Below are 24,799 nucleotides of genomic sequence, written 5' to 3'. Positions count from 1 at the left end.
CGGCGAGCGAGCTGGCAGGCGGGCGGAGCGCTGGGCTCGGCCCGGCCGCAGGTGACCCGGAGGCCCTCGCCGCCCGCGGCGCCCCGAGCGCTTTGTGAGCAGATGCAGAGCCGGGTGGAGGGCGCGAGCCAGATGCGGGGCGACAGCTGACTTGCTGCGAGGAGGCGGGGAGGCGCGGAGCGCGCGGGTGGTCCTTGCGCCGCTGACTTCTCCACTGGTTCCTGGGCACCGCAAGGTAAAACTGCAGCCCCTTTCAAATCCCGCACCCCACCCCTCACCCCAGCGGTTCTGCTTTCTTTGTTCCCGTAAGAGACCTGACTGCTGTTCCAGGGGGCAAAACCACGGAGGTGGGCTAGAGTTTACGGGCTTGGGAAACTGAAGAGTCGTGGCCAGGGGAGGACGAAACTAGAATGGGGCTTGTCGTTTTAGGGTGTTGCCTCTGATGGCCACCTGTATGACTTAGGAGGGAGAGGGGCGCTGGGACAGTGGGTGATGTATGACTGTTATGGCCCAGCAAGTTTTAAAGCTGGGATCTGACTCAGCCTTTACAAAAAGGATCCGGTCATCCTCGTCCCACCGTGATGCAGCCCGCAAGGTTTGAGCCTAGCTGTTTCCTTGTTCCCAGCCTTGCTTTATCTGTGTTATGTCGGGGTCCTTCCAAGGGGTAGGTGTTTCTGTGAAAGTCTGAATTCATTTCTGGCAATCACGCGGGGCTTGTGATCCATCAATTTTCCATCGTACCTTATCTCTTTCTGGGGCTTGTGGAGGACATCTATCTTATTAGGTGAAATAGATTATAACCAGAGGCTGGGCAATGTGGCCAGTCGTAGTGCTGACCCGATAATTAAAGCACCAGTGAAAGTACTTCCCCTGACTATTGTCAATGCAGAATTTACTCCCAAGTACGGTTTCCCATTCATATCTTTCATGTTTTAAAAGAGCCATTTGCTAATTTGGCAGTTGGAGAGGGCTCCAGTGGCTCACGCATGAATAGTTGCCCAGTGTATTTTACCTTATCACAGTTTTATGTTCAAAGGAGCCCTCGGGCAGAATGAAATATTGTCAACTCTCTTAGGCAAAATAATCAAGATACTTTAATTGCTATGTTAAGATGGTCCACGGATGTGAGAAGATTGTAAAAACTGACGTTGGAGGCAATATAGACTATCTGGACCCTCTCTTGAATTTTAAGAAGACTGTTCACATTCTGTAGCTTTGGGTGGAGGTTTATTCTGTCGCTTCCATCAGCCAGACACATGCACATTGCCATGCAAATGGATTCAGAAAAACATTATATCCCCTTACAGCTAAACTATTATAGCTGACTAATGAATTTTTTCTGCATGAAGATGATCTGAAAATGATGTACATCGTGTTTCTATGTGCTACAGGGACATCAATTGCATTTTTATGTAAACAGTGTAAGTGGTACTTGGATTATTTACAGGTACATAGCTTTCCTTCCTTGTTCTAAGCTAATTGAGCTTTGTTTTGAACATGTAAACTTCCATAATGGAACATAAGTGAGGTACTTTGGTTCCTATCATTTGCAAGTCTGTGGTGTATTCAATGTTCATTCTTTTTAAACTGCTGAATAACAGAGGGAAAATTTACATCATTCATAAGAAATTTTTGTAGTACCAAAAATGTGTCTGATAGCCTATAAAATGTGCTGGTGTTTTAAAAATTCTATTCAGTTTTCAAACTTAATGGTGCATAAGCTATAGTTATTAACTTAAATATGTTTTGCTTTTAACATGATGGAATTTGTGGCATATAGAAGATGGTCTACCGACTACTGCTTTTTCAAAATTGCTTTGTTCTTGATACATGGCAATAGGGGTTTACATCAGATGTATACTACATGCTTTCGAAATTAGTGGATGAAGTTTATCTTCATGATAAAAATGTAGCAGATTAATCACAGCCAGTCAATATGAAAGCTCATAACTAATATTTTCACTACTTTTAAACCTATAATAGAGAAAAATGACCCTTTGCTAAGCAGGAGAAATATCCATATTTTATAAATTCCTTTTAAGACTATGTAAGTATATGCCTTGCATTAATCTTGAAGTCTTTAAAAAAACTTTGTCTTAATGAAGGCTAGACTAAGAAATACATTTCAAAAATCTATTTCCTTAGCTATTGTTAAAATAGCATTTGAAATAGCATCAGTCTAATTATCCTTCTGCACATCTACATAATAGTCTCAAATAAACTTTTTCTCAAATGTGGTCATCTCAAAACAAGGTGAATAACTCAGAGGGGCTAACATCCTCTAACTGGCTCATTTTCTCCAAGTGGCTGCACCAAGGACGTGATGACACCCCCATGGTGAGCACAGTTCCTCACACATTCGGATTACCTCCCATTTCTCTGTCCTCTTCCTACTCAACCCTTTCCCTTGGTTTGGTCAGAGCTGCTTTCAAGGCCTTCTGTGCCCCCATTTCTCCAGCCCAGTTTGCTGGTTTCTTCTTTAGGCATTAGGCTTAGTGATTCTCACCAGAGCCATCTACGCTTTCTTTTCCATGGTCTAAATCCCTAAGATTTCCTTGTTCTGCTGTGTTTATTCATGGGATACTCAATTTCCTCATTGTGCCCTCTTAAGGGGAGAAAATGTATATAGAAACTCAAGTGTCAGGAAGTGAGCCTTCTTTTCCTGGCTGGTATATGCTGAAACTAGTGTTTTTGACATCAAGCCCTCAGGGCAGAGTTTCTTCATGGGTTTTGCTCAGTGCAAAATAAATAGTCACTTCTCAGTAATAAATGATAGATACACTGACTAATGTTAGTTCAGAATCACTTTGATGATGTGTTCTCAACTGACACTGAGTTGCTGCCAGATCCACATTTGCCTGACCAAAAATAGCTAGGACCTATAGGTTGAGTATCCTATGTGCTAGGTACTACAGCATTTTCTGTAAAAGAAAAAAATGGAACCTGCCCTTGAGAAGTTTACAATCTAGATATACAGACAAACATCACATATAAAATGAACCCAAATTCATAATTATTAAGAGGACATCACACGAGAAACACTTTTGAAATCATCCTATTTGCTATGAAATAATAGAATTTTTTTTAAAAAATCAAAGATTGGAACTTGAAAACCTTAAAATTTTCAGGCTGCTTCTGCATACATCGTCTTTCTGATACCAAAACAACCTTACAAGATAGGCAAGTCTGATAATATCTTCACATTCTCAGGTTATAGACAAGGAAACTGAGCTTGAGACTACTCCATGCTATTTCAATAGCACCGTACCACTTCTCCCCAGCCATCAACTATTGGAAACATTTTCCACGGAGGTAGAATTAGGGATGCTTAAGGTAGTGATAAATGATGAATATAACATATCTAGTCCCTGGAGTTTTTCTCACCTTCTCTTTCTCCAGTTCTCTCTTGTTTTTTTTTTTTTTCTTTTCTTTTCTTTTTTTCTTTGTAGTGAGACATACCAAGAAAAGGTTTCATTCATATGTGTGGGGCATTCTGCTCCTGTTATCAGATTAAGAGCCATGAATAATTTTGTAATCTATCCTTCTATCAGAAAACCCATTCTCAGATATCTTTTCAGCTTTGTTAAACAGTTTAGTATATTCCCCTTGGGATTTGTCTCAATAAAAACATCCAGTAAAATCTGACTACTTTGCTTTTCATGGGACAAAACGAAGAAAGTGCTTTTATAAGCTGTAAAACTTAATTGAGAGAAAAAATCACGTGTGGCATTTGTAGCAGGAGGTGTGAGAACAGTGAAATGAAAAACAGTTTACTTTGTAATCACATACCCAGGTACACATATTTCTCTCTGTGATTGCATAAATGTGTGCAACTATGTTTATGTAGGTTAATCCCATTGATTTTAATTTCTGTAATAAGTTATGTAGCTGTAGGGCCCATAGGCAATTATATAATGGGCAATAGAATCTGAAAATGTGTATCTCCTAATATAATGAAGGATAGCAATTATGAAATGTGCCTAGAGAATCACAAGTTATCGTGGAAGCGAGGTTCCCGTACTCCAAGAATGTGAATGAGGATTTAGTCATTCATTCAGGATAATTTTTTGACAACCTACCAGGCATAGTTCTAAAATCTGGCATTTCCACAGAGTATAAAACAGACAAAAATCTCTAACCTCATGACACTCTGTTCTATTGACTTGGCAAACAAAGAAATACATAACTAAAATATGTTGTATGTCAGGTGATGATAATAGCTTCAAGCATAATAAAATGGAAAAGAGAATAGGGACTGTCAAGGATAAGAGGGAGTGGGATGGTGATTGAAAAATTCAGTAGTGAGGTCAGGGAAGGCTTGTCTTCAAAGGTGGGCTTTGGGCTAGAGCCTGAAGGAGATGAGGAAGTGAGCCAGACGCATATCAGGAGCGCTTCTCAGGAGTGCTATTCTCATCTTGTTTTTCCTGAAATTGTGCAGTTCAAAGCTTGCACAACTGTCCGTAGAGTCCCTGGTTTTGGAGAGAGATACCTGAACAGTGCCCCTGTTTTTGTAGGGAAATACCTGGACAGTGCCTGCCATCATTAGCTACCATGTTAAAGATGAAGATACAGGAGTGGCCCACATCTCTTGGTTTATGTGACATGGAAGAAGAAGATCCAGATTTTTTTTTGTTATTATTATTATTTTTTTTTTGGCACTCACCTGATCTCATCCCATACTCCATCCTCTATCAGCGATATTGCTCCATTTGGACAACTTTCCTTCTTATTTTCCACACTGTGAGCCTGGCGCAGTGGGATTTGTTGAGAGCGATACCCATGGCTTTTTTTCCGCTGATCCCTTCCGCGGTGTAAATGTAAAGACAGCAAGAGGCAGTTGCTGATGGTGTGCAGCTTCTGTCTTCTATGCACTTCTTTCTTTCCCTTTCACTCTCCTTCCTTTTCCTTTCCAGTATTAAGTCACTGCCTTGGATTTTCTTCCTCTTTTCTTCCTTTTCCCTCATTCCCCTATTTATATCTGTATCAAGATTTGTAAACAGGTAATTTAAACGAGGAAAACTGTTTCACTAGGGATTGACAAACTGCTTAGGAAAAGCATAGGGGCAGTCACCACTTGGCATGATTAGAGCTGCTGTGAGGCTCAGTGTATGGCCTGGGCCCATGTGATAGTATCTTTCAAATTTTCAAGAGAAGCTAGGACTCTCCCAATTTTAAAATGCTGACTCAGTGTCTTTAAAACACCATACAGCTTACAGTGGCAGAAAGTCTGCAAGCCAGATTGGGCTCCTGATGGTCCCAATTGCAGCAGCATGCATGGCCCAAGAGCCCCAGGACTGCTTCTACAAAATATTTTATTTTCTAAAATTCTCAGAAAATTAACTGCAATTCTCTGGAAAATTAACTAAGCAAATTTTTAAGACCAATATTTTATGTCAGTTCCTATTGGCACGCAGTTATTTTTCTAAACTCATCAGCCCACATACTTTACATCAAACTATGTACATTTCTAAACTAAAGGGTCATCTAGTTATGTCATTCTTAAACTGAAGTAGTCATTTTCTGAAACCTGAATCCATCATGGCTTTTTGCATCAATTTCATTTCCAAGTTCTCTGATTCAGGATAAACTCCACCTTTTGGAATATTGTCTCTCTCTCTCTCTCTCTCTCTCTCTCTCTCTCTCTGGATATGACTAAACTTCACCCGTTGTTATTAACCTGCCATTGAAACTCAAAACATGTACTGCCCTCCTGGTTTCCAGTGCCCTTTAAAAGCAATCAGATCAGTGTTAAAATCTATTTTTCCAAAGGAATAAAAACTCAAACAGGTTGTGTGCTAACTTATTTCCTTTAATCCTAAAATGCCCAAGCTAGCAGCCCTCCAGAAGGCCACTGTGTTAGAAAGGAAGATTATGTACTCTATTTCTTCCTACTATTTTAAATGCAATTATAATAATACATCATGAAACAGTGCATATACAGTGCACATATTAAGATCAGTGGCCTGTTCCTGTTTTGAAATGGTCTCCTACTCCTTGATAGTTGGAATTCTGAGGCAGCACCTAGACTCTCAGGTCCAACTGGAAATTGTATGTTTTTTAAAAAAAAGAATGACTTGGGGGAGTAACTGTTTGATAAGACTGTGGAAGATTTCTAATTTGTAATGTTTTATTCAAAATGTAAAGAAAGGCATTCAAAGCTGAGACCTTTGAAATAGCATAGTCGTTGCAAGTCAGAGGAAAAGAGAAGTGGTAAATTTATTAGAGATAGGTTGCCTCCTTTGAGGCCTAATCATGTGGGAAAGGAAAACCCAGCCAAGTTTTAGGTCGGTAAGACAATTCAACCTAACTTTAAAAAGAAATTTTGGCTTTGCTTGGGACCAGAGTGTGTTTAGACCAGCATTTTAGCTATTAAATTTTAAAACTAGGGAAATTTAATCCTTGTGTTTTTGATTCACTAAATCTTAAATCATTACTCACAAACTGTATGTCCCTCTAAGCTCTTTGATGTCCAAGAAATCTTTAAAGTTGTGTAAGGGCTTTTTGTTCCAGAGAAAAATAGGAAGTTGGTTTTGCTAAGCGTCAGTAAACAGCATCCTCAAAAATCTGATTAGGTCTAAAATCCTGCAACCATGACAGTATGGATGTTTGAATGATGCAATGTGAAAATTGTAAGTACTTTTTAAAGTCCTTATTTACCAGTAATATTCAGCTGTAATCCTTACTAACCCCAAGGAAATTATTTTGACACATTTCCTCTCTGTTTTGTAATATAAATACACAGCCCAAATATTTATCATTTTATTCTGGCACATAGTAGGTAATCAGTAAATATTTTGTAGAGAGCTAAATGAATGACTCTTTCTTCTGCCCAGAAACTTCTAGCTAATGTCAGTTCTTCTATTCAATATTGATATCCATCTGTCATACCTTGGAATGAGATCTATTCTGAGTCAGTGACCTCGTTCAACAAATTTTTAAAATAAGCCGTCTTACTAAATATATGACATTTATTGAAATTCATTTTGCACCGTGAAGCAACTGCCTTGCACAGAGTGCTGAAAAGAGGAAGGAATTTCTAGACTAATTTGATTAAATATTCAGTTGTTGCCATATGCTTTCTGAAAAATTGATTTTTCCCCTTTTACTATTCCTATCATCCTTCCTCCCACCTTGATATGCTTACTGATTGAAAGCTATGCACAGAAAAAGGGCAGGTCTCTTGTATGTATAAGCAAGAGCAGCAAGTCCAAACAGGCTTAGAAAACGTAATGCTATAATCACAAGTTGTCATAATATAGGAGAAGGGAGAGAGGAAAACTCAGCCATAAGAGTGGTGTTGGGTATTGCTCCAAATTACATGGATGACACATCTTTGAACTCTATTGTGTGGGGGGAAAACACCTTCTTGCTGTAGTTAGATTTCCTGTTTGTGAATGTGTAATTTTCTGGTAACTAGACTTCCTATATGAATTCGACATAGCTTTAAGTGTATTTCAAATGACATGATTAAAGAACGGCTGCTTTGGAGACAGAAGCTCCTTCTCTCATAAAGAAATAAACTATCATGCTAAAACATAGGCATTGAGATCTTTCTTGATACCATATAGTGAGTTTCACCATATAGTGAGTTTCATCACATTTTATCCTCAGAAAACCTTTCCTGATGAAAAGCGTGTTGTTTTAGTATCATATCTGGGGTGATGGAATTGGCAATTTCTTATATCTTGAGGGGGCAGGGGGGTAAAAGGAAAACTGTGTTAATATGGTCTTAAAATAGAGATTCTGTTAGGTTAACCTGAAGATTTACTAAATATATCATCATTACAGCTTGTTTTGACATGTAATTGTAGATAGCACTGTATCAGCAGTGACTTATTTATACAGCTTTGTTTAGACATGCCTAATTTTTATTTCATTGGTGGAACCAAACCATCAGTAATAAATCATATATCAATGTTTTTGTACACATTCATATTTATATGACTTTTAAAATTCCAATGTAAAGGTTTCACAACTTGAAAAATGAATGACTACCTGAGTATTTGAACAGCTGGGAAAATGTAGTTCAATTTAAGAAAGATTTTTTGTGACAATTCTTATGCCATATATAGAAAATAGATAATAAAGGAGAAGGGCTGGAGGTTTAGGTGGGATATTGGATCAATGAGGCAAAGGAAGGGGAAAGGTGGGCAGGATATGCTGAAGGGTCATGGGCTTGAGTGTACCGTAAGTCATAAAGAGAATGTACCATTAAGAATCAGGCTGCCCCAGGCGCGGTGGCTCAAGCCTGTAATCCCAGCACTTTGGGAGGCCGAGACGGGTGGATCACGAGGTCAGGAGATCGAGACCATCCTGGCTAACACCGTGAAACCCCGTCTCTACTAAAAAATACAAAAAACTAGCCGGGCGAGGTGGCGGGCGCCTGTAGTCCCAGCTACTCGGGAGGCTGAGGCAGGAGAATGACGTAAATCCAGGAGGCGGAGCTTGCAGTGAGCTGAGATCCGGCCACTGCACTCCAGCCTGGGCAATAGAGCGAGACTCCATCTCAAAAAAAAAAAAAAAAAAAAAAAAATGAATCAGGCTGCCTGAATTCTAAGTAGCAAAGGGGCAGGTCATAATGGGGAATAGGCCAGGCACAGTGGCTCACGCTTGTAATCCCAGCACTTTAGGAGGCCAAGGTGGGTGGTTTGCTTGAGCTCAGGAGTTTGAGACCAGCTTGGGCAACATAGCAAAACCCCCCTCTTAAAAAAATACAAAAATTAGCTGGACATGGTGGTGCACACTTGTAGTCCCAGCTACTCAGGAGGCTGAGATAGGAGGATCACCTGAGCCCGGAAGGCCAAGGCTGCAGTGAGCTGAGATTATATCACTGCACTCCAGCCTGGGTGACAAAGAGAGACCCTGTCTCAGAAAAAGTGGGGGAGGGAGGGTGTGGAATACAGTAAAGCTCAAGGGAAAATGGTAGGGCCTAGGGTAAGCAAAGTCTAAATTTCTACGAACTTGTGTTACACGTGATTTGATTCTGGGGAAAGATAGACTATCATCTACCCAGTCCTAAATTGGGCCTCTTAGTCTGTCCTCCCCTCAGTTACCAGGAAGAATAGCAGGGTTGTCACAGAAGTAGAAAAAGCTTTTATTCTGAGTGTCAGAGGCATGTGCTAAGCACTCTGTTATCTACTCCCAGGAACTCTAAATGAAATTCCATTTTCTCTGAGGAAATCAAAATATGAAAAGAAAACTCAGGCAAATTTATAAAGGTTTTACACCATTTTCATGACTGAAATGTTCTAGCATATCAGCTCATTATAATCTATAAATTCCTGTTGGGATCAAAAGTGATGGCCCTAAAACCTGTATTTATAATCCTTTTCCACTGGGATATTGTCTCTGGGGATATATATTAGCTTTCCTTGAGGATATTACCTTGAGACCATTTCTTTGGTCCTTGGCTATACAAAGTTCATACTAGCATGGATGTAGAAATTGTATTTTTCTATTCTAAACACGAATTCAGACAGTGATATAAAGATTCGAGGAAAGCTTCTATCAAGGCCTGCCTTCACTGCCTGTCTTTTTGCTCCTCTGAGGGTCTTAGGTGAGCCACTGTCATTCTTCAGACAGAATCCATTTGGCTCCAGCCAATGGCTACACTCTCCGAAGTGAGCCTGTGGTCTCACAACTCTCTGGTTAATACAAAGACAGCAAACCAATATGATTACTTAAGACCTAGGCGAACCTTTGGGCTCAAAATATTACCTTAGCTGTTGTTGTTTTTAATGAGCATCAAATAGTATAATATTTTAAGTTCTATTGAATTATGTAAAGAAGTAACAAAAGCAGAGATTGTCGACAAAAAAAAAAAAAGCTTCCTCCTAACAGAAATGAATATGCATTTTGGACTTTTCAAAAATTCCCTTTCTGTCTTGTCAAAATTAAGATATTTCTAAATTTTATTTCAGTCTCACTAACACATACTTGGATTATTGTTCATTGAAATCTGTACGTCAAGGCCCAGTGATTTTAAACATTCTTTTGGTCTTCAAAGAGCCTACCAAAAAAAATTGTTCTTTAAATCACCAGAAAAGTGCAGATAAAATCCCAGACAGTTTCATTAATGACAATGAAAGGTTACAGCCCTTGAATCTATGTCATAAGTTAATTACTTTCCAAACATTATTAAAGATATTAGACAAATAACTTAGATTGGTATCCAGGATCAAGGTTCCTTCATAATCCCTAAATGGGTTTTAATTTTCAGAGTTAGATGATCGTTATATGTGATTCATTTCTTTAACATCTTTAGACTGTTGGCTTTATTGAAAAGAGAGGAGAGTATCTGTTTCAATGTGTTTTCTTTTCCCTGAAGTAATTCCTTGCAGAATTCAATAAAACTGGTTTTGAAATAAAAATAATCAAATGCTGGCATTTTCTCTTAATAAGGGCCCATAGACCTGATGAATTATATAAACATGACAAGGAATTTACCACTGAGTTCATAATTATGTAACCATTTAATGCCCAAGACTGCCTACTGACAGTGTAGACATTCAATGAGAATGGGCATTGTGCATTAGGGTAAGGGATGACCTGGAGTGAACTTTCACTCTTGTTTTGGTTCTTTCCCATTTTGCCCAATTCATAGCACCTGCTTCTCTTAACCAGAAAGTCTATTTGCACGTCTCCAGTCCCACTTTTCGCCATGCTCACTGCAGTGATTCCAAACTCTCACCATTTCTTAAGCTCTTGCATCTTTTGGGCTCCCCTTATTCTCAGTATAAGATCTTCCCTTATATTTTAGAGAGTAAACACAAGCCCAATGGTTTCCATGTCATCCATTATTACCTCTTTCTGTCTCAAAGGATGAAACAGTCTTTTCTACCTAAGTCTTGACCCCGTTCTTCCCCACACCTTTGAGCACCTCCTTCATGTATCCTACCCACCTTACAACTCTTCCCATCTTTAAAATCTCCCTCACTATTTTTCGTTTTTAAAAAAATTCTATTTTAGGCTCAGTGGTACATGTGAAGATTTGTTACATAGGTAAACTCTTGTCACAGGGTTTATTTTGTCACCCAGGTATTAAGTCTAGTACCCGATGGTTATCTTTTCTGCTCCTCTCCCTCTTCTGCCCCCTCAAGTAGACCCCAATGTCTGTCGTTTCTTTCTTTGTGTTCATAGGTTCTCATCATTTAGCTCCCACTTATAAGTGAGAACATGCAGTGTTTGGTTTTCTGTTCCTTTGTTAGTTTGCTAAGGATAACAGCCTCCAGCTTCATCCGTGTTTCTGCAAAAGACAGAATCTCATTCTTTTTTATGTCTGCATAGTATTCCTTGGCTTTATTATTTTTCATTCAACTCTTACTCAACTTATTCTTCTAGAAAGAAATAAAGCACACACGTCAGGCATCCTGATAGGATCTTGAATACACAATTTCCTTAAGTAGTCACTCCTGTTTCCATTTTATCCTTTAAATAAAGAATTCTTTAAAATAAATGTCTAACTCAGTTTCTCTACTTTCTTCATTCCCATTCATTCTTAAGTCATTCAACTCAAGCAGTCTGTTCCACACACCCAAGAAAGTGTCCTCATTCTAATCACCAGTGCCCTCCTCATGGCCATATCTGATGGACACTGGTTTTCATCCCTTTTGACCCCTCTGTAGAATTTGATACCATACATTTTATTTCTCCCTTCTTGAAAGTTCTCCTTTAGCTTACCTCTTCACATTTTCTTTGCCTACAATTTTCTTTTACCCTTTAGAACGTAAAGTTTAGATTCTAGTCTTCTTTAAGGCTCCATCTGAATTCCTCCTTTCTACTTACAAAACACATTCACAAGTGATCTCTCAGTGACTTCCAGTACACCGATGGACGAGTGGTTCACAAACCGCTCTCTCTCTCACTTCCTCTTTTCTCTACACCACCACTTTCATGTTGTCAGCTACCTTATAGACTCCTCCACTTAGATGACCAGAAGCTGCCTCAGCGTAGCTTCAGGGTTATTAACTCAACTAATTATCTTTACCCTCAAAGTCTCCTCTCCCTATTTTCCTTACCTTGGTTTATGATACCCAGAGAGACATTTTTTTTAGCCATTCTTGGCTTTTCAGTCTCCTCTACAATCAAAATCCATATTGAATCATTCCCACATAATTTTTATCACTTTAGTATCTGTGTAATCTAGTCCTTCCTTTCCTTCCACAATGCTTTGTTTCCGTGAACTTTGTTCAGGAACATTCTTTCATATATTAATTGATTCTGTTGTCCATTCATTCAATTAATGCTTACCAAGTGCCATGTAATGACACTATGCTAAGGGCTAAAAGTGGAGCTTACGCTCTGATGGGAGACACAGATAAATAAGTTACCATATAGCATGATAAAGGCTAGATAAGGGGAAGATCGGTTTGATGTTCGAGCACATGGGAGAGTTCCTAATTCCTTACTAGAGGGTAAGAGAGGCATCAGAGAAGGCTTGCCAGAACTGTTCCCTAAGATGAGGCTTAAAGAGAGACAACTTATCCGTGTGAAGTTGAGGGCAAGAATATCCATAAAAAGGGATCCACATGTGCTGAAACCCAGAGTGGCTCAGCACATGGCTTGCTTCAAGAACTGAAGAGGGCAGAGTGGCCAGAGCCTAGATTTCTAATGGGGTGATGGCAAGAGGCAAGACTGGAGAGTGGGGCAGAAACAAATGATATGTGGCTTGTAAGCTCTGTCAAGGGGTTGACCTTTTTTTCAGCAAAGAAGTGACATAGTCAAATTGTCAGTTTAGAAAGATATCTCTGGTATGCTAGCGGAAAGATGATCAGGGTGAGAATGGAGAGGGAAGACCAGCAAGGACGCTGTTGTAGTAATCCAGGTATGAAGTGACACTGCCCTGACCATGGGCATGGAAACCAATAAGGAGATGGACATGTTTAAAACACTTGTAGGTGGGCGTCAAGGATGATGTCCTGGAAATATGGGACATGTTCAGCACTGAGGTAGGATACAGAGAGGGAGACCAGGTTTTGTGGGAGTAGATGGAGGTACCAGAAGGATATCCAACTGCTCCTTCTTGGTCTCTTGTCCCAACTGTCTTTGTCTTCTGGCCTATTAGCTTTGATGGCCCCAGCGCTCAGTCCTCCTCTCTTCATTCTCTACACTCCTCTCTTCAGAGGTCCCATCCACTCTCATGGCTTTTCCTGACATCCACATGCTGACAACTTCTTAATTTAAATCTCTAGCCCAGACCTTTCTCCTTAACCCTGGGACTCAAACATCCAACTGCATGCCCGGCATTTCCACTTAGATGCCTAAAAAATATCTGTCAGGCTGGGCGCAGTGGCTCTTGCCTGTAATCCCAGCACTTTGGGAGGCTGAGGTGGGTGGATCACTTGAGGTCAGGAGTTCAAGACCAACCTAGCCAACATGGTGAAACCCTGTCTCTACTAAAAATACAAAAATTAGCCGGGTGTGGTGATGTATGCCTGTAATCCCAGCTACTCAAGCGGCTGAGGCAGGAGAATCACTTGAACTTGGGAGGCAGAGGTTGCAGTGAGCCAAAACCACATCACTACACTCCAGCCTGGGCAACAGAGGGAGACTCCATGTCAAAAAAATAAAAATAAAAAAACCTCCATCATGGGCAAAACTACATTCCTGGTCTCCTCATATCCTACAAACATGCTTCACCAACCAGAGTCTGCATGTCGGTAACTGGCAAAGTCATTCTTTCTGTTAAAAAAGTCAAAATCCTTGGCATATTCTTGACTCCTTTTTTTCTCACATGCCTCAGATCAAACTCCATGGAGTTTGATCTGAGGCATGTGACAAAACAGCTCTGTCTTCAAAATAGAACCAGAATTCGGCCACATCTCCCCACTCTCCCCGTCCTTCCTGGCCCAGGCCACCAGGTCCCCCTCCTGGAACATCACAGGAGCCTCCCAGCTGGCCTCACCACTCCACCGTTGCCCTGAACTGCCCCCCAGCCACTAGCAGACTTCTCTCCCACACGATCAAGGTGATTACATTCCAACATAATCCCCTCCTTGTTCAAAACCCTGCAATGACTCCCCATTTCACTCCAATAAAAACCTGAATCTCCCAGGTTCCTGCGCGGCCTTAGATGCTCTGCTGCTTCATCCTGTCTGATCTCAGCTCCCGGTCACCAAAGTCTAGGCTTACCGGCCCCCTCTCTGTGCTTCAGACACACCAGACACACTTAGTTCTTCCTTCTTGCCTCTGCCCAGAAATCTCTTTTCCCATCTCAGCTGGGTCCACAAAAGCCATCTTCCCAATTTCCAAACTACAAACCTATCCCTGTACCTCTCCTCCAGGCAGTTCTGATGCCCCAACCTTGCTTTTTGTTTTTCCCTGTAACACACATCAACTTCTAAAACACTACATCATCAACTTGTTATGGGTATTAATTGCTGCCCCCAGCTAAAATGTAAGTTCCACAAGAGCAGGGGTGTTGGGTTTTGTTTACTGATGTATCCCAAGCATCTGACGCATAGTAGGATCCCAGTAAATATTGGTCAAATTTGGTCTTAAATAGCTGTTGCGTAGACAAAAGTGATATTGGAGAGATGGATTTCGGAATTCTCTGGAGACTCTTCAACAAAACATATCAGACTTTCTGTAACATGGCCGCAGCCTAACCTTATACCTTCCTCCACTGTCAACCCAGTCCACCTGGCCTCTATACAAATTGCAACTTCCTGGACAACCCTGCACCTTCTCCCCAGGTGCCTGTGTGTGAGTGCACTCCATCCAGACTGTCTGTCCCCTACCTCAGCTGTGCCTGAGCAGCTCCAACTTATCCTGCAAGACACAGCTCAAGTAGTATCCCTCTGAAATACTCCTTGGCCCTGCTTTCTGTCTGTGTAGTTAGCTCTTCTTCCCCGTGCTGCTCCACTGACATGCGCACACTTGACAGCACAGCCTGGGAGTGTTGCGGGTGGAAGGTGGGGATTCCCAGTCAAGGGGCAACACCTGTATGGTTGGAAAAGTTATTTGTTTTAATTTCTTGCCCTCTATTCTCTCTTCTGTTTCTCTCCTCTCCCATAAACACACATACCGCCTATATACACACAACCTGTCCTGAATTGCTTTTCCTTGAATTGATGCGTTACGTAAATGCAATCCTAAGCACAGTTGTTTTCAGGTTGTCCTAACCTTTTGCTTTATTGATTTTTCAAGGATCCAGAGTGTTTACTGAGTTTCAGAAATTGGATTCTGTACTTATTTTTCTGTACTATCCTAGATTTACGAGAATCCATTTGCTCAGCATTCTCTATTCTTTTAAAAGTGTTTAAGATATTTGTAAATAGTTTTGTTTTGTTCTTTATTTTCTGGTGACATATTGACCTCAACATAATGCTATTTATATGCTTTAATTCTTCTTCCAACACTGTTAGAATTGCATTATGTTCACCCAAGGAATCTACATCTGTACAAAATATGGCCAGGTTTGGCTATTCCTTCACATTCACAGTATTCTCATGATTTCTAACAATTCTTGTCTACTTTGCCTAAATAAGAAAAGGTCATATACCGACAATTTTGATCGTGAAAAAGAGACCTTAGTTCATTCCATGTCAGAGTCTACTTGCAAACATTGATTTCCAGGAAAATTTCTAAGGTGTGAGCAAAATAAGCAAAATAAATTCAGACCTAAGAGAAAATAGCATTACAAGGAATGCCCACCTCATTCAAAGGCTCTACGTTTTCAGGCAAGAGGGGCCCTGGCCTTTGGCACCCTCACACCTCTCCCCTTTGTCCCTCTGTCCCTGGGTGCTGATTTTTCTTTCTTTATGTGACAGCCACTATGAAAAGAATGGGGTTCACTCACCACCTGCATTCCTCCACAGCCATTTGATATCTGCTTTCGATAACAGCAAAGGAAACTGATCAGTCATATAAATTCAATCCTGAGCACAGTTCCTCGTTTGGAATTGTACCATGCTTTATGCCGAGGACATTTTCAAACAAGAAGGGAGGGAATGTCTGATTCATTCGTGAGTAATGTACCAGCTTCCTCTCCAACTTGTCTCCCTTCAGTGGTTCACATTCTGACTGTTCAGTAGGTTTATCCTTTCCAAACCCTGTAGTTGAATGCAACTGGCAAAGGTTGCTTGGCTTATTTTTTTTTTTAAATATAGACTTGGAAAGATGTTTCTCAAATGTGATTTGTGGATTTGTGTTATTCAGTGTTCCTGGATTAATTGAACAAAAACTGGTAACACTGCTACACAGTCTGAATCACAAAATTATGTCCATCCATTTGGCTGAAAAGTATGAAAAAAACATACTTGTATAGGTTTTCATGCATTTTAGCACTTTCTTTACATTGGGGAAGTTCAACCTTCACACTTTCAAGGGCAATGAAACATTTTTGTTTGACCTACAATTTATTAATGGGACAAAAGCCCATCTGTCAATCAGGGCTCTGAGAGTCCAACGTAATTTCTGAACAATATTTTTTACATTATGCACAATGGTAAAAACAAATGTCCATTTATTCTTCTTTCCCAGAAGTTGAGTACTTTCAACCATTCTTAAAAGGACAAAGATGTTTGCTGACAGAATATAAATTTATAAACGATAATCCTGAGGATATAATGGCATTCTATTCTTTTTATCTTTACTCTTGCTGTATCAGGGTTGGATAATGGTCTCAATCATATGTTACAACTAGAAAATGCACAATTGGCTTTTTCTTATGCTAAGAGGCAGCAGTTTTCAACTTTTTAAATGATTATAGGACTAAGAGGGGATGCAAAAGCTGATAAGAATCTGAATAAAAGCACTGTCTGTCAAAGAAACAACATTTGTGTAATAACCAAGAAACTGTTTAGAGCACCCCCTGGAAACATTAATTATAACATGTGCAAATCATTCCTGTACGAAGCTTAACTTGTTTATCTCCTACAGCCACCTGTATTTAAATTTTTTAATGAGCTCATTTATTATAAATAAAGCATGTAAATCAACCTGGGAATACCCTTTCTGTTTCAGAAATTTCATGTAAATGACAGGCTGCCATATACAGTACAACTGTAGGGGGAAAAAATTTCTTTACTCCCTTTCACATAGTTATACCTTCATACGACACTTAAAACCACCTGTCAGGAACTTTTAAAGCATGTTTTAGATGTACAGAAGCAAACCCAAATGAAAAAATGCTATGCAGTTTTGCAATACATATATGCCACAGAAACCTTAAAAAACATTCTAGCCCAAAGGATAAATAGGTTTGGCCCAAATCTTTTTAATCTGAGTTCTGTGGGTAAAAAAGATTATTGTTCCCTTGTTTTTCCCCATTTGCTGACAACTAGGATTGTCATATAAAATACTTTCATGGGACATACTTACACTAAACAAATTATCTGAAATTCAATTTTAATTCAGCATCCTATATCTTTACTCGCTAAATCTCGGTTGGGATATGGGCTTACTCTTTTTTTTTTTTTTTTTTTTCTGAGGCAGAGTCTGGCTCTGTCATCCAGGCTGGAGTACAGTGGTGTGATCACGGTTCACTGCAGCCTCAACCTCCCTGGCTCAAGTGATCCTCCCACCTCAGCTTCTGCAGTAGCTGGGACTATAGGCACATGCCACCATGCCTGGCTAATTTTTTTATTTTTTGTAGAGTTGGAGTTTGCCCAGGCTGGTCTCAAACTCCTGAACTCAAGCAATCGTCTGGCCTCAGCCTCCAGAAGTGTTGGGATTACAGGCGTGAGTCACAGTGCCCGGCCTGGGCTAACTCTTTTTTAAAGAGTTAAAATACTGGTTCCTATTTGTTTTTACTTCTCTAGTACGGGAGGCCGTTACTGTGGCCTCTGTCTTGGGGGGCAATTTTCGAAGGACTTCAAGAACTTGAACCGAGGTTAGAGGAAAACCACAAGATGGCTAAAGGGTGGGAAAAGAAGAAATAACACTATTTAAACTGTGGATGAGAGGACTAAAGTGATGAAGCAGTCACCAGGTATTTGGAGTGGTCTCACCCAAGGGACTGTGCCAACTTCCTCATTTTTTGAGGGCAGGCAGAAACTGGCCAAAGCACAAGTTAGGATAATAAGCATAGTAGCTACATTTATTAAATGCTAGGGTGTGCTGCATAACTGAATGACAGCGTTTCTCACAGTTTATCTCCAACTCTCATGGCCAACCCATGAGATGTATATGATTATCCCCATGTTTTGAATGTAAGAAACTGACACTCAAATCAGAAGGCATGTCAGCAAAAAAGGCCATATTCACATCCCATTTAAGTCTGTCGGACAGGAAAACCCACACTCTCTCCACTACAGTCCACCTTGTCTCCGGAATATTTTGGAATGTTTAAATGTGATTATGCCAAAGAGCAGTTGAATGGGCTGAAAAATTCTGAAGATTCCTCCTGTCCCTTCGATTCACTGTTAGAAACCATTGTCAAGGTAGTGTCTGGCTACAATAGAAGGGATTTTTGACACAGCCTATTATTTTATCTTTTTAAAGTCAATGTAGCGCTTTTGATGATCATAACACTAACTGTAAGTCTTTAGGCATAAGAATCAAACATTCAATCAAGCATGTTTACAAATTTGCTTTCAGCCCAGTAGATCTATCCACTTTTCCATTTAGGTTACAAATTTAGATTTCAGAGTTTATCGTGTTATCTTCAAATCCACGGACTGTACACTCTTTGAGGGAAGAAACTCTTAGTATCTAGTCAGGTACATTGCATGCATTGGGTGCTCCCAAATATTTGATTAATATCTTATAATACAATGTAATATGATTCTTCATAAACAGTGAGTGTTTATAAACACAGTATTTTAAATGTCATCAGAAATCTTCTATTGGAATCTTAACTTTAATAGGCCTACTTTTAAAGTTAATAAACATAATATAAATGTGGACAGGGTTAAGATTTTTCCTTAGGATTTCACTCTGGCAAGTCTTCCTGGAAATTTAGCCATGGCTGTTTTTATGACTGTAATTTCCTTAATATGGGGCTTCAGCCATATTCCATCATCATAAATCCCTTTCTTGCACTTAAAAGCAATGTTAAAATATTTTCCAGTTTCTGTATCTTAACTCTTTAATTAGATCAATTATTTCCATTTTGACATTATCTTATGTAAATATGGTAGAAGATTTTGGAATTATATAATAAGAAAAAACTAGTATACCACCTCAGAAATCTTAACTAATAGATATGTTCCCAAATGCAAAGTGAAATATTTAAAATAATTATTCAAGTCCCAATTACTTGAATATTTTACATAAAGTTGGTTTTATGCACTTGACTTTGTGTTTAAACTCAAGTTTGTAGTATTTTCTACTAGACATTGTTAGTTTAGGACTTTTTCAGGTGCAAGGAATAAAAAGAATCATTACTAAACTTATTTTAAAAAAAGAAATAAGGAAGAAAAGAAGAAATTTTACTGGCTTCCCTTAGCTTAAGACATGGCTGGATACAGATGCTCAAACAATCGCATCAGGAGCCTGCCTCCCTCCGTGTCTGGGCTCTCTGGCCTCTTGGGTCAGTTTCATGCTCAGGCTGACTTTTTCCACATAGTGGCAAAGATGGGCATCAGACATCCCAAGATAAAAATCATCTTTAGTGCTCATGCTCTCAGAAGGAAAGAGGCCCTCTCCCAGCATCCATATTAAATCCCCGAAGAGATTCTGTTTGGCCTTGCTTTGGCCACATACTCAGCCCTGACCAAGCTCCATGTCAAGAGAATAGAGTTCATTGAAAGGCCAGCCTGGTTTGCACACTCATTCTGTGTTGAAAGATGCAGACCATGTGATTGACAGTCCCAGCAGATAGGAGAGGGAGAGTTTTCAAAAGAGTTGCCAGTATAAGAGACAGTGGATTCTGGGAAGGTAAAAAGAGGTATTTATTAAAATACTGTGCCTTTGGAATAAAAATCTTTTCCAAGAAATGCAAATAATTTAAAACAATTCAAATAACATCATACATTTTAAAACAATTAGAAGTACACTCAGAAGAACTGAATTGCTTGTTTAGATTTCAGCTAATATTTTCTTCTTTTTGAACCTAAGTTTTGTCATCTGGAAACATAGGATAATGCTTACCTTATAAGATAATCATGATTAGAAGAGATGATGGAACTGACCATATCTATGTACTATAAGGTGCTATCTGCGTAGTTATAAATTATGACTGCTAAGAAAATTAATCCCTAAAGAAAGCAAAATTACCTGTGTCAAGGTTTAGAAAGTCTCTCTCTCAAGAAAAAAGTTGTTCTATTGCCTCTGTTGGTATTTTCCTGAGGAATCAGTGTTTGAATACACTATACATTTTTGTAGGCTCTGCAATGTTTTTATGATGAGGACAGTGATAGTGTTGACAGTTGCTCAATGAATACTTAGAGATTTAAATGTATTGCTAGATTTCTGGGAAATGAAAAGACCAATGTAAGCTACTTGAATGAGAAAACTAGAGGTGGGCAGATGGTGGACAGATCAAGTCGCTGGTTTTAAAGGCAGGCTGAACTGATATTTGTAGCTGTTAATAACAGAGCCATCTTCTTTAAAGGAAGTAATCCTAAATATCAATAGTTTAGTGGCCAAGGTGCCACTGAGATGATCACTGCCAGGAAATGTTTTGCCAGTGATATTACCTTAACTTTCATCTGAAAAGAAATAAAAGAAATGTTTTATAGATGATTCACTTTCACCTGATATGTGCACAACATTTTAAGAGAATGAATTAGTCAGTCCGTTTGAATCATCTTTACATGTTCCTTTTAGCAAGGAACTCAAAGTTGGTTAAATGGCTAGCACTATTTCAGAAAGAAAAAATAACAGAAACAATGAAAAGACAGTCTATATTGAAAGCCTGATCCAAACACATCATGGGGGGATAAATGTATCAGGGCAAAAATATACAAAAAGTGAAAGTATTTCTGGAGTATTTCACTACCAATATAAATATTAAAATGCTCACACAGCCAGATCTGGTAGGTTATATAGATGAGGAAGTGAAAGCAATATATGCCAAGTCAATGGCATTGGTGTAAAATGTAGTCATAGGGGAATAATCTCAGAGTTGAAAATTATTAGAAATGGGAAATACGGCCGGGCGCAGTGGCTCAAGCCTGTAATCCCAGCACTTTGGGAGGCCGAGGCGGGCGGATCACGAGGTCAGGAGATCGAGACCATCCTGGCTAACACGGTGAAACCCCGTCTCTACTAAAAAAATACAAAAAACTAGCCGGGCGAGGTGGCGGGCGCCTGTAGTCCCAGCTACTCGGGAGGCTGAGGCAGGAGAATGGCGTAAACCTGGGAGGCGGAGTTTGCAGTGAGCTGAGATCTGGCCACTGCACTCCAGCCTGGGTGACAGAGCGAGACTCCGTCTCAAAAAAAAAAAAAAAAGAAATGAGAAAGACTTTGAAGTTCTTTAGTTCCACCCAGGAGTATGCCATTAAATATTTAATAACCATCCCCCTACAGGCTTTAATAAGCCCCAATTTGTAGTGTTTGCCAATTTCTATGGTGTCAATACACCCACCATGGCTGATTTCAGGCTGCCAAGATGAGGTCACTGAAACACAAATTGGGAAGAGATGCACATAGTAGGCTGTCATGAGCCAGCACACAGCTGGTTCAACACTATAATTTTCAAATAAGTTGGGTAACTTGCTTGGGTCATACAAATAATTAGCTGCACTGCCACAACTAAAACTAGGTCCTCTCCATTGTTTGACCTCAGAATTGTGAATGCATTATGAGGAAAGCACCATGACTGATTGATTGGTAAGCCCACGTGACTTTCTGTCCTGGTTAAGTTCTCCTTTAAGGGCCTCTGTAGACATTTCCACATTGAGTTTAAACTATAATCTGTCTATCTCCACTACTGGCCTGAGAGCTCATTGACATTTCGAAAGTGTTTTATTTATCTTTGTATCTTCAGCACTCTGTACAGTATCTGACACTTAGATGCTTGTAAGTGTTTGTTGGGGGCCGTGTACAAACAAGAGAACATGCATTGACCTACTATGTGCCGTGCAGTGTTCTACATGCATTAACTCATTGAATCCTTAGAATAAGTCTCAAAAGTGAGGTAGGTGCTATAATCCTGCCCATATTTTAATAGAGGCTTAGACCTATTTGCCTAAGGTAACAGAGACAGTGATTGGATTCAAACCCTAAAATCTGGCTCAGTGCCTGTGCACTTGGCCTCTCAGCTGTCACTCATTTAACTAGCAGTTATCATCTTAGTGCCCAGCTCAGCACCAAATATGTCTAAAAGGTCTCCCTCCTTTCCTTAGGAAGGACACAAAACATTTCCCAGAAAAGATGTGATCTGACCAACACACACCTTTGTTAATGGGGACCAGGCCTTTATTAATGGGAATGATCAAGGAAATGGGGCGTTTTCGGTGATTACATTTTCTCATTATCTGAGGTTTGAACAGAAACCTCTGTTTTAATTAAGATTTCTGTTGTCGACAATGGGCCCTAGTCCCATTGTTTTCTTTAATTAAAAAGTTTAACCTTTTTTGGATGTATTCACTTGAAAAATGGCATCACCATATGGTAACAGATAATATAAAGAAGGTATAGGAGACTAAGGTACTAACTCCAACTGTGTTCCGCGAGGGTTTTTCTTTAAATAGAAAATATATTCTACTTCCCCACTGATTTTCCATCTCATCAAATGAAATAACAAAAAGCCGATTTCTACATGTGTACATTTTCTTGGATTCTTGTCCACTGAGATTTAGTACAGTGTGTGACTTATGTGCCAACCTTAAGATAGGAATCTTATTTTAAAAACGTAATTTAATACAGTATCTCTTTTTTTTTTTTTTTTTTTTTTTTTTTTTTTTGATGAAGTCTTGCTCTGTCACCAGGCTGGAGTGCAGTGGTGCAATCTCAACTCACTGCAACCTCAAACTCCCTGGTTCAAGAGATTCTCCTGCCTCAGCCTTCCAAGTAGCTGGGATTACAGGCACGCGCCACCATGCCCAGTTAGTTTTTGTACTTTTAGTAGAGACAGGGTTTCACCATATTGACCAGGATGGTCGTGATCTTCTGACCACGTGATCCGCCCACCTCTGCCTCCCAAAGTGCTAGGATTACAGATTATTTTGAAGACTTCTTCAAAAAACATAGAAGAAAAAACGTCATTCACACTTCACATTGCGTTAATGGACATCAACTAACATGCAAATTCGTTATAATACTCCCTTTGGCAATAATAATTCATTTGTTTCCTTTCTTTCATTATCATTTCTACAGAAAATACAGCAATAAATTATTTATTAGGCTCAATTTTGTTAGATACACTGATACCATATTGATAAGTGCAGTTAACTTTTCACATAATATTTATTTTTCCCATTGTGCTCTAGATGGTTTAGATACATATTTGCAGTTTGGTTTACAGTTTGTATTTGCCCTCTAGTAGAACAATTTGTCCCTAATCCTTTTCTTCTATTCCTTGTTATTCCCTCTACCAGCACCAAAAATTTGCTAGTACATTGCAAAACAATGAGAATTACAGATAAAATAGCAAGCATTTATATATACTCTTTATTGATCAAAGTGCTTTCAGAGATGAGATCTCTTTTTGATCCTTAAAATGGTCATGTGAGAATATCCAACCCTGGGACTTAGAGGTGGATGATTGCCTGGAGTCACACAGCTAGAGAGGGAAAGGGCTAGAATCAGAGGTCTGATTGTCTGACTTCTGTTCTAGTGCATGCTCCCGCCTCGCTTGGGAAGCTGCTTCGGTATAGTGAAGCACTTAAGAGCATGAATGGGTTCTCTTTAGCCAGACGTGGAATTGAAGACTGGCTCTAACTGTGTGATTTTAGCAAGTTTGCTTATTTAGAAGAGAAGGATAATAATACTTCCTTCTTCACAGGGTGTTGATGAAGAGTAAATCAGTGTTTAGCAGAATGCCTCGCACATGGTAAGCACTCAGTATATGTTCTTGTTATTTTTATTATCACATGGCTTTGCCTTACTGAGGCTTCATCTTTTCCTCTGGTCCAACTACAGTGCTTTAGCTTTGCTTATCCCTTCATAGCCTGTACCCCCAATGATACGATCTTGGCTCACTACAATCTCCGCTTCCCAAGTTCAAGCAATTCTCCTGCCTCAGCCTCCCAAGTAGCTAGGATTACAGGCACTTATCACCACACCCAGCTAATTTTTTTGTAGTAAAGATGGGGTTTCACCGTGTTGGTCAGGCTGGGTTCAAACTCCTGACCTCAAGTGATCTGCCCATCTCAGCCTCCCAAAGTGCTAGGATTACAAGCATGAGCCACTGTGCCCAGCCAGGAATCTTCATTCTTTATCCTCCTTTGAGACTCGGTTCTAGCATCATTTCCAGTGGAGTTGGTCTCCCTTCCTCTGCATTCTGATAACCGTTAACCCACTGCCTCCATCAAGTGACTTGAGCTTCCCAGGGAAGGGCATCATGCCTTTGTAGACATCCAATAAATGTTAGTAGAAGAAAGGGGAGGTCCTGCCAATAATCATATGTCTTTCCCACAATTTAAGAATAAACTCCTTTTCACCCTGTTACTGCTTTCTGCTTGTCTTCCCTTTGACAAACATTCTACTTCTTCGTCACCCATTCCCTCAGTCTAACATCTGACACTGCTATAGAAACTACTGCCTTGAAGATCAACAAAGAGGTTCCATGTGGACCAACATCCTCCCTCTTGAGACCCTCGCCTGGCTTTTGTGACACAGTGCAGTATTTGCTCTGTTGATGCCTCACTGACCTTAACCTTCCTTGACTCCTCCACAGATTTCTCTACTGTGGCTATCCCCTAAGATTTAGGTCATTTGCCTTCTCTTCTTTCATCTAGTCTGTTCATGA

The 24,799-nt window shown here is 39.8% G+C and overlaps 2 protein-coding genes across 2 annotated transcripts in view; one reads left to right on the top strand and one right to left on the bottom strand.

Annotated features, from left to right (window-relative positions):
* Positions 1 to 2,515, bottom strand: part of LOC108528690 (zinc finger protein 36, C3H1 type-like 3) — a 3,331-nt gene extending 816 nt beyond the window's left edge. Inside the window, exons 1-2 of the mRNA XM_017870653.1 lie at positions 2,507 to 2,515; positions 1 to 250 (exon numbers count right to left, since the gene is read on the bottom strand). Of these exons, the coding sequence (XP_017726142.1) occupies positions 1 to 250; positions 2,507 to 2,515 (259 nt within the window). The remainder of the gene's footprint in view (positions 251 to 2,506) is intronic.
* Positions 89 to 24,799, top strand: part of MET (MET proto-oncogene, receptor tyrosine kinase) — a 93,149-nt gene continuing 68,438 nt past the window's right edge. Inside the window, exon 1 of the mRNA XM_017870654.1 lies at positions 89 to 235. The gene's annotated coding sequence lies outside the window, so the exon portion shown is untranslated. The remainder of the gene's footprint in view (positions 236 to 24,799) is intronic.

Source organism: Rhinopithecus bieti, unplaced genomic scaffold, assembly GCF_001698545.2.
Source record: "Rhinopithecus bieti isolate Rb0 unplaced genomic scaffold, ASM169854v2 scaffold_5350, whole genome shotgun sequence".
NCBI lineage: Eukaryota > Metazoa > Chordata > Mammalia > Primates > Cercopithecidae > Rhinopithecus > Rhinopithecus bieti.
The sequence above is the reverse complement of the archived record's forward strand: the minus strand, read 5'-3'. Positions and strand labels throughout refer to the sequence as shown.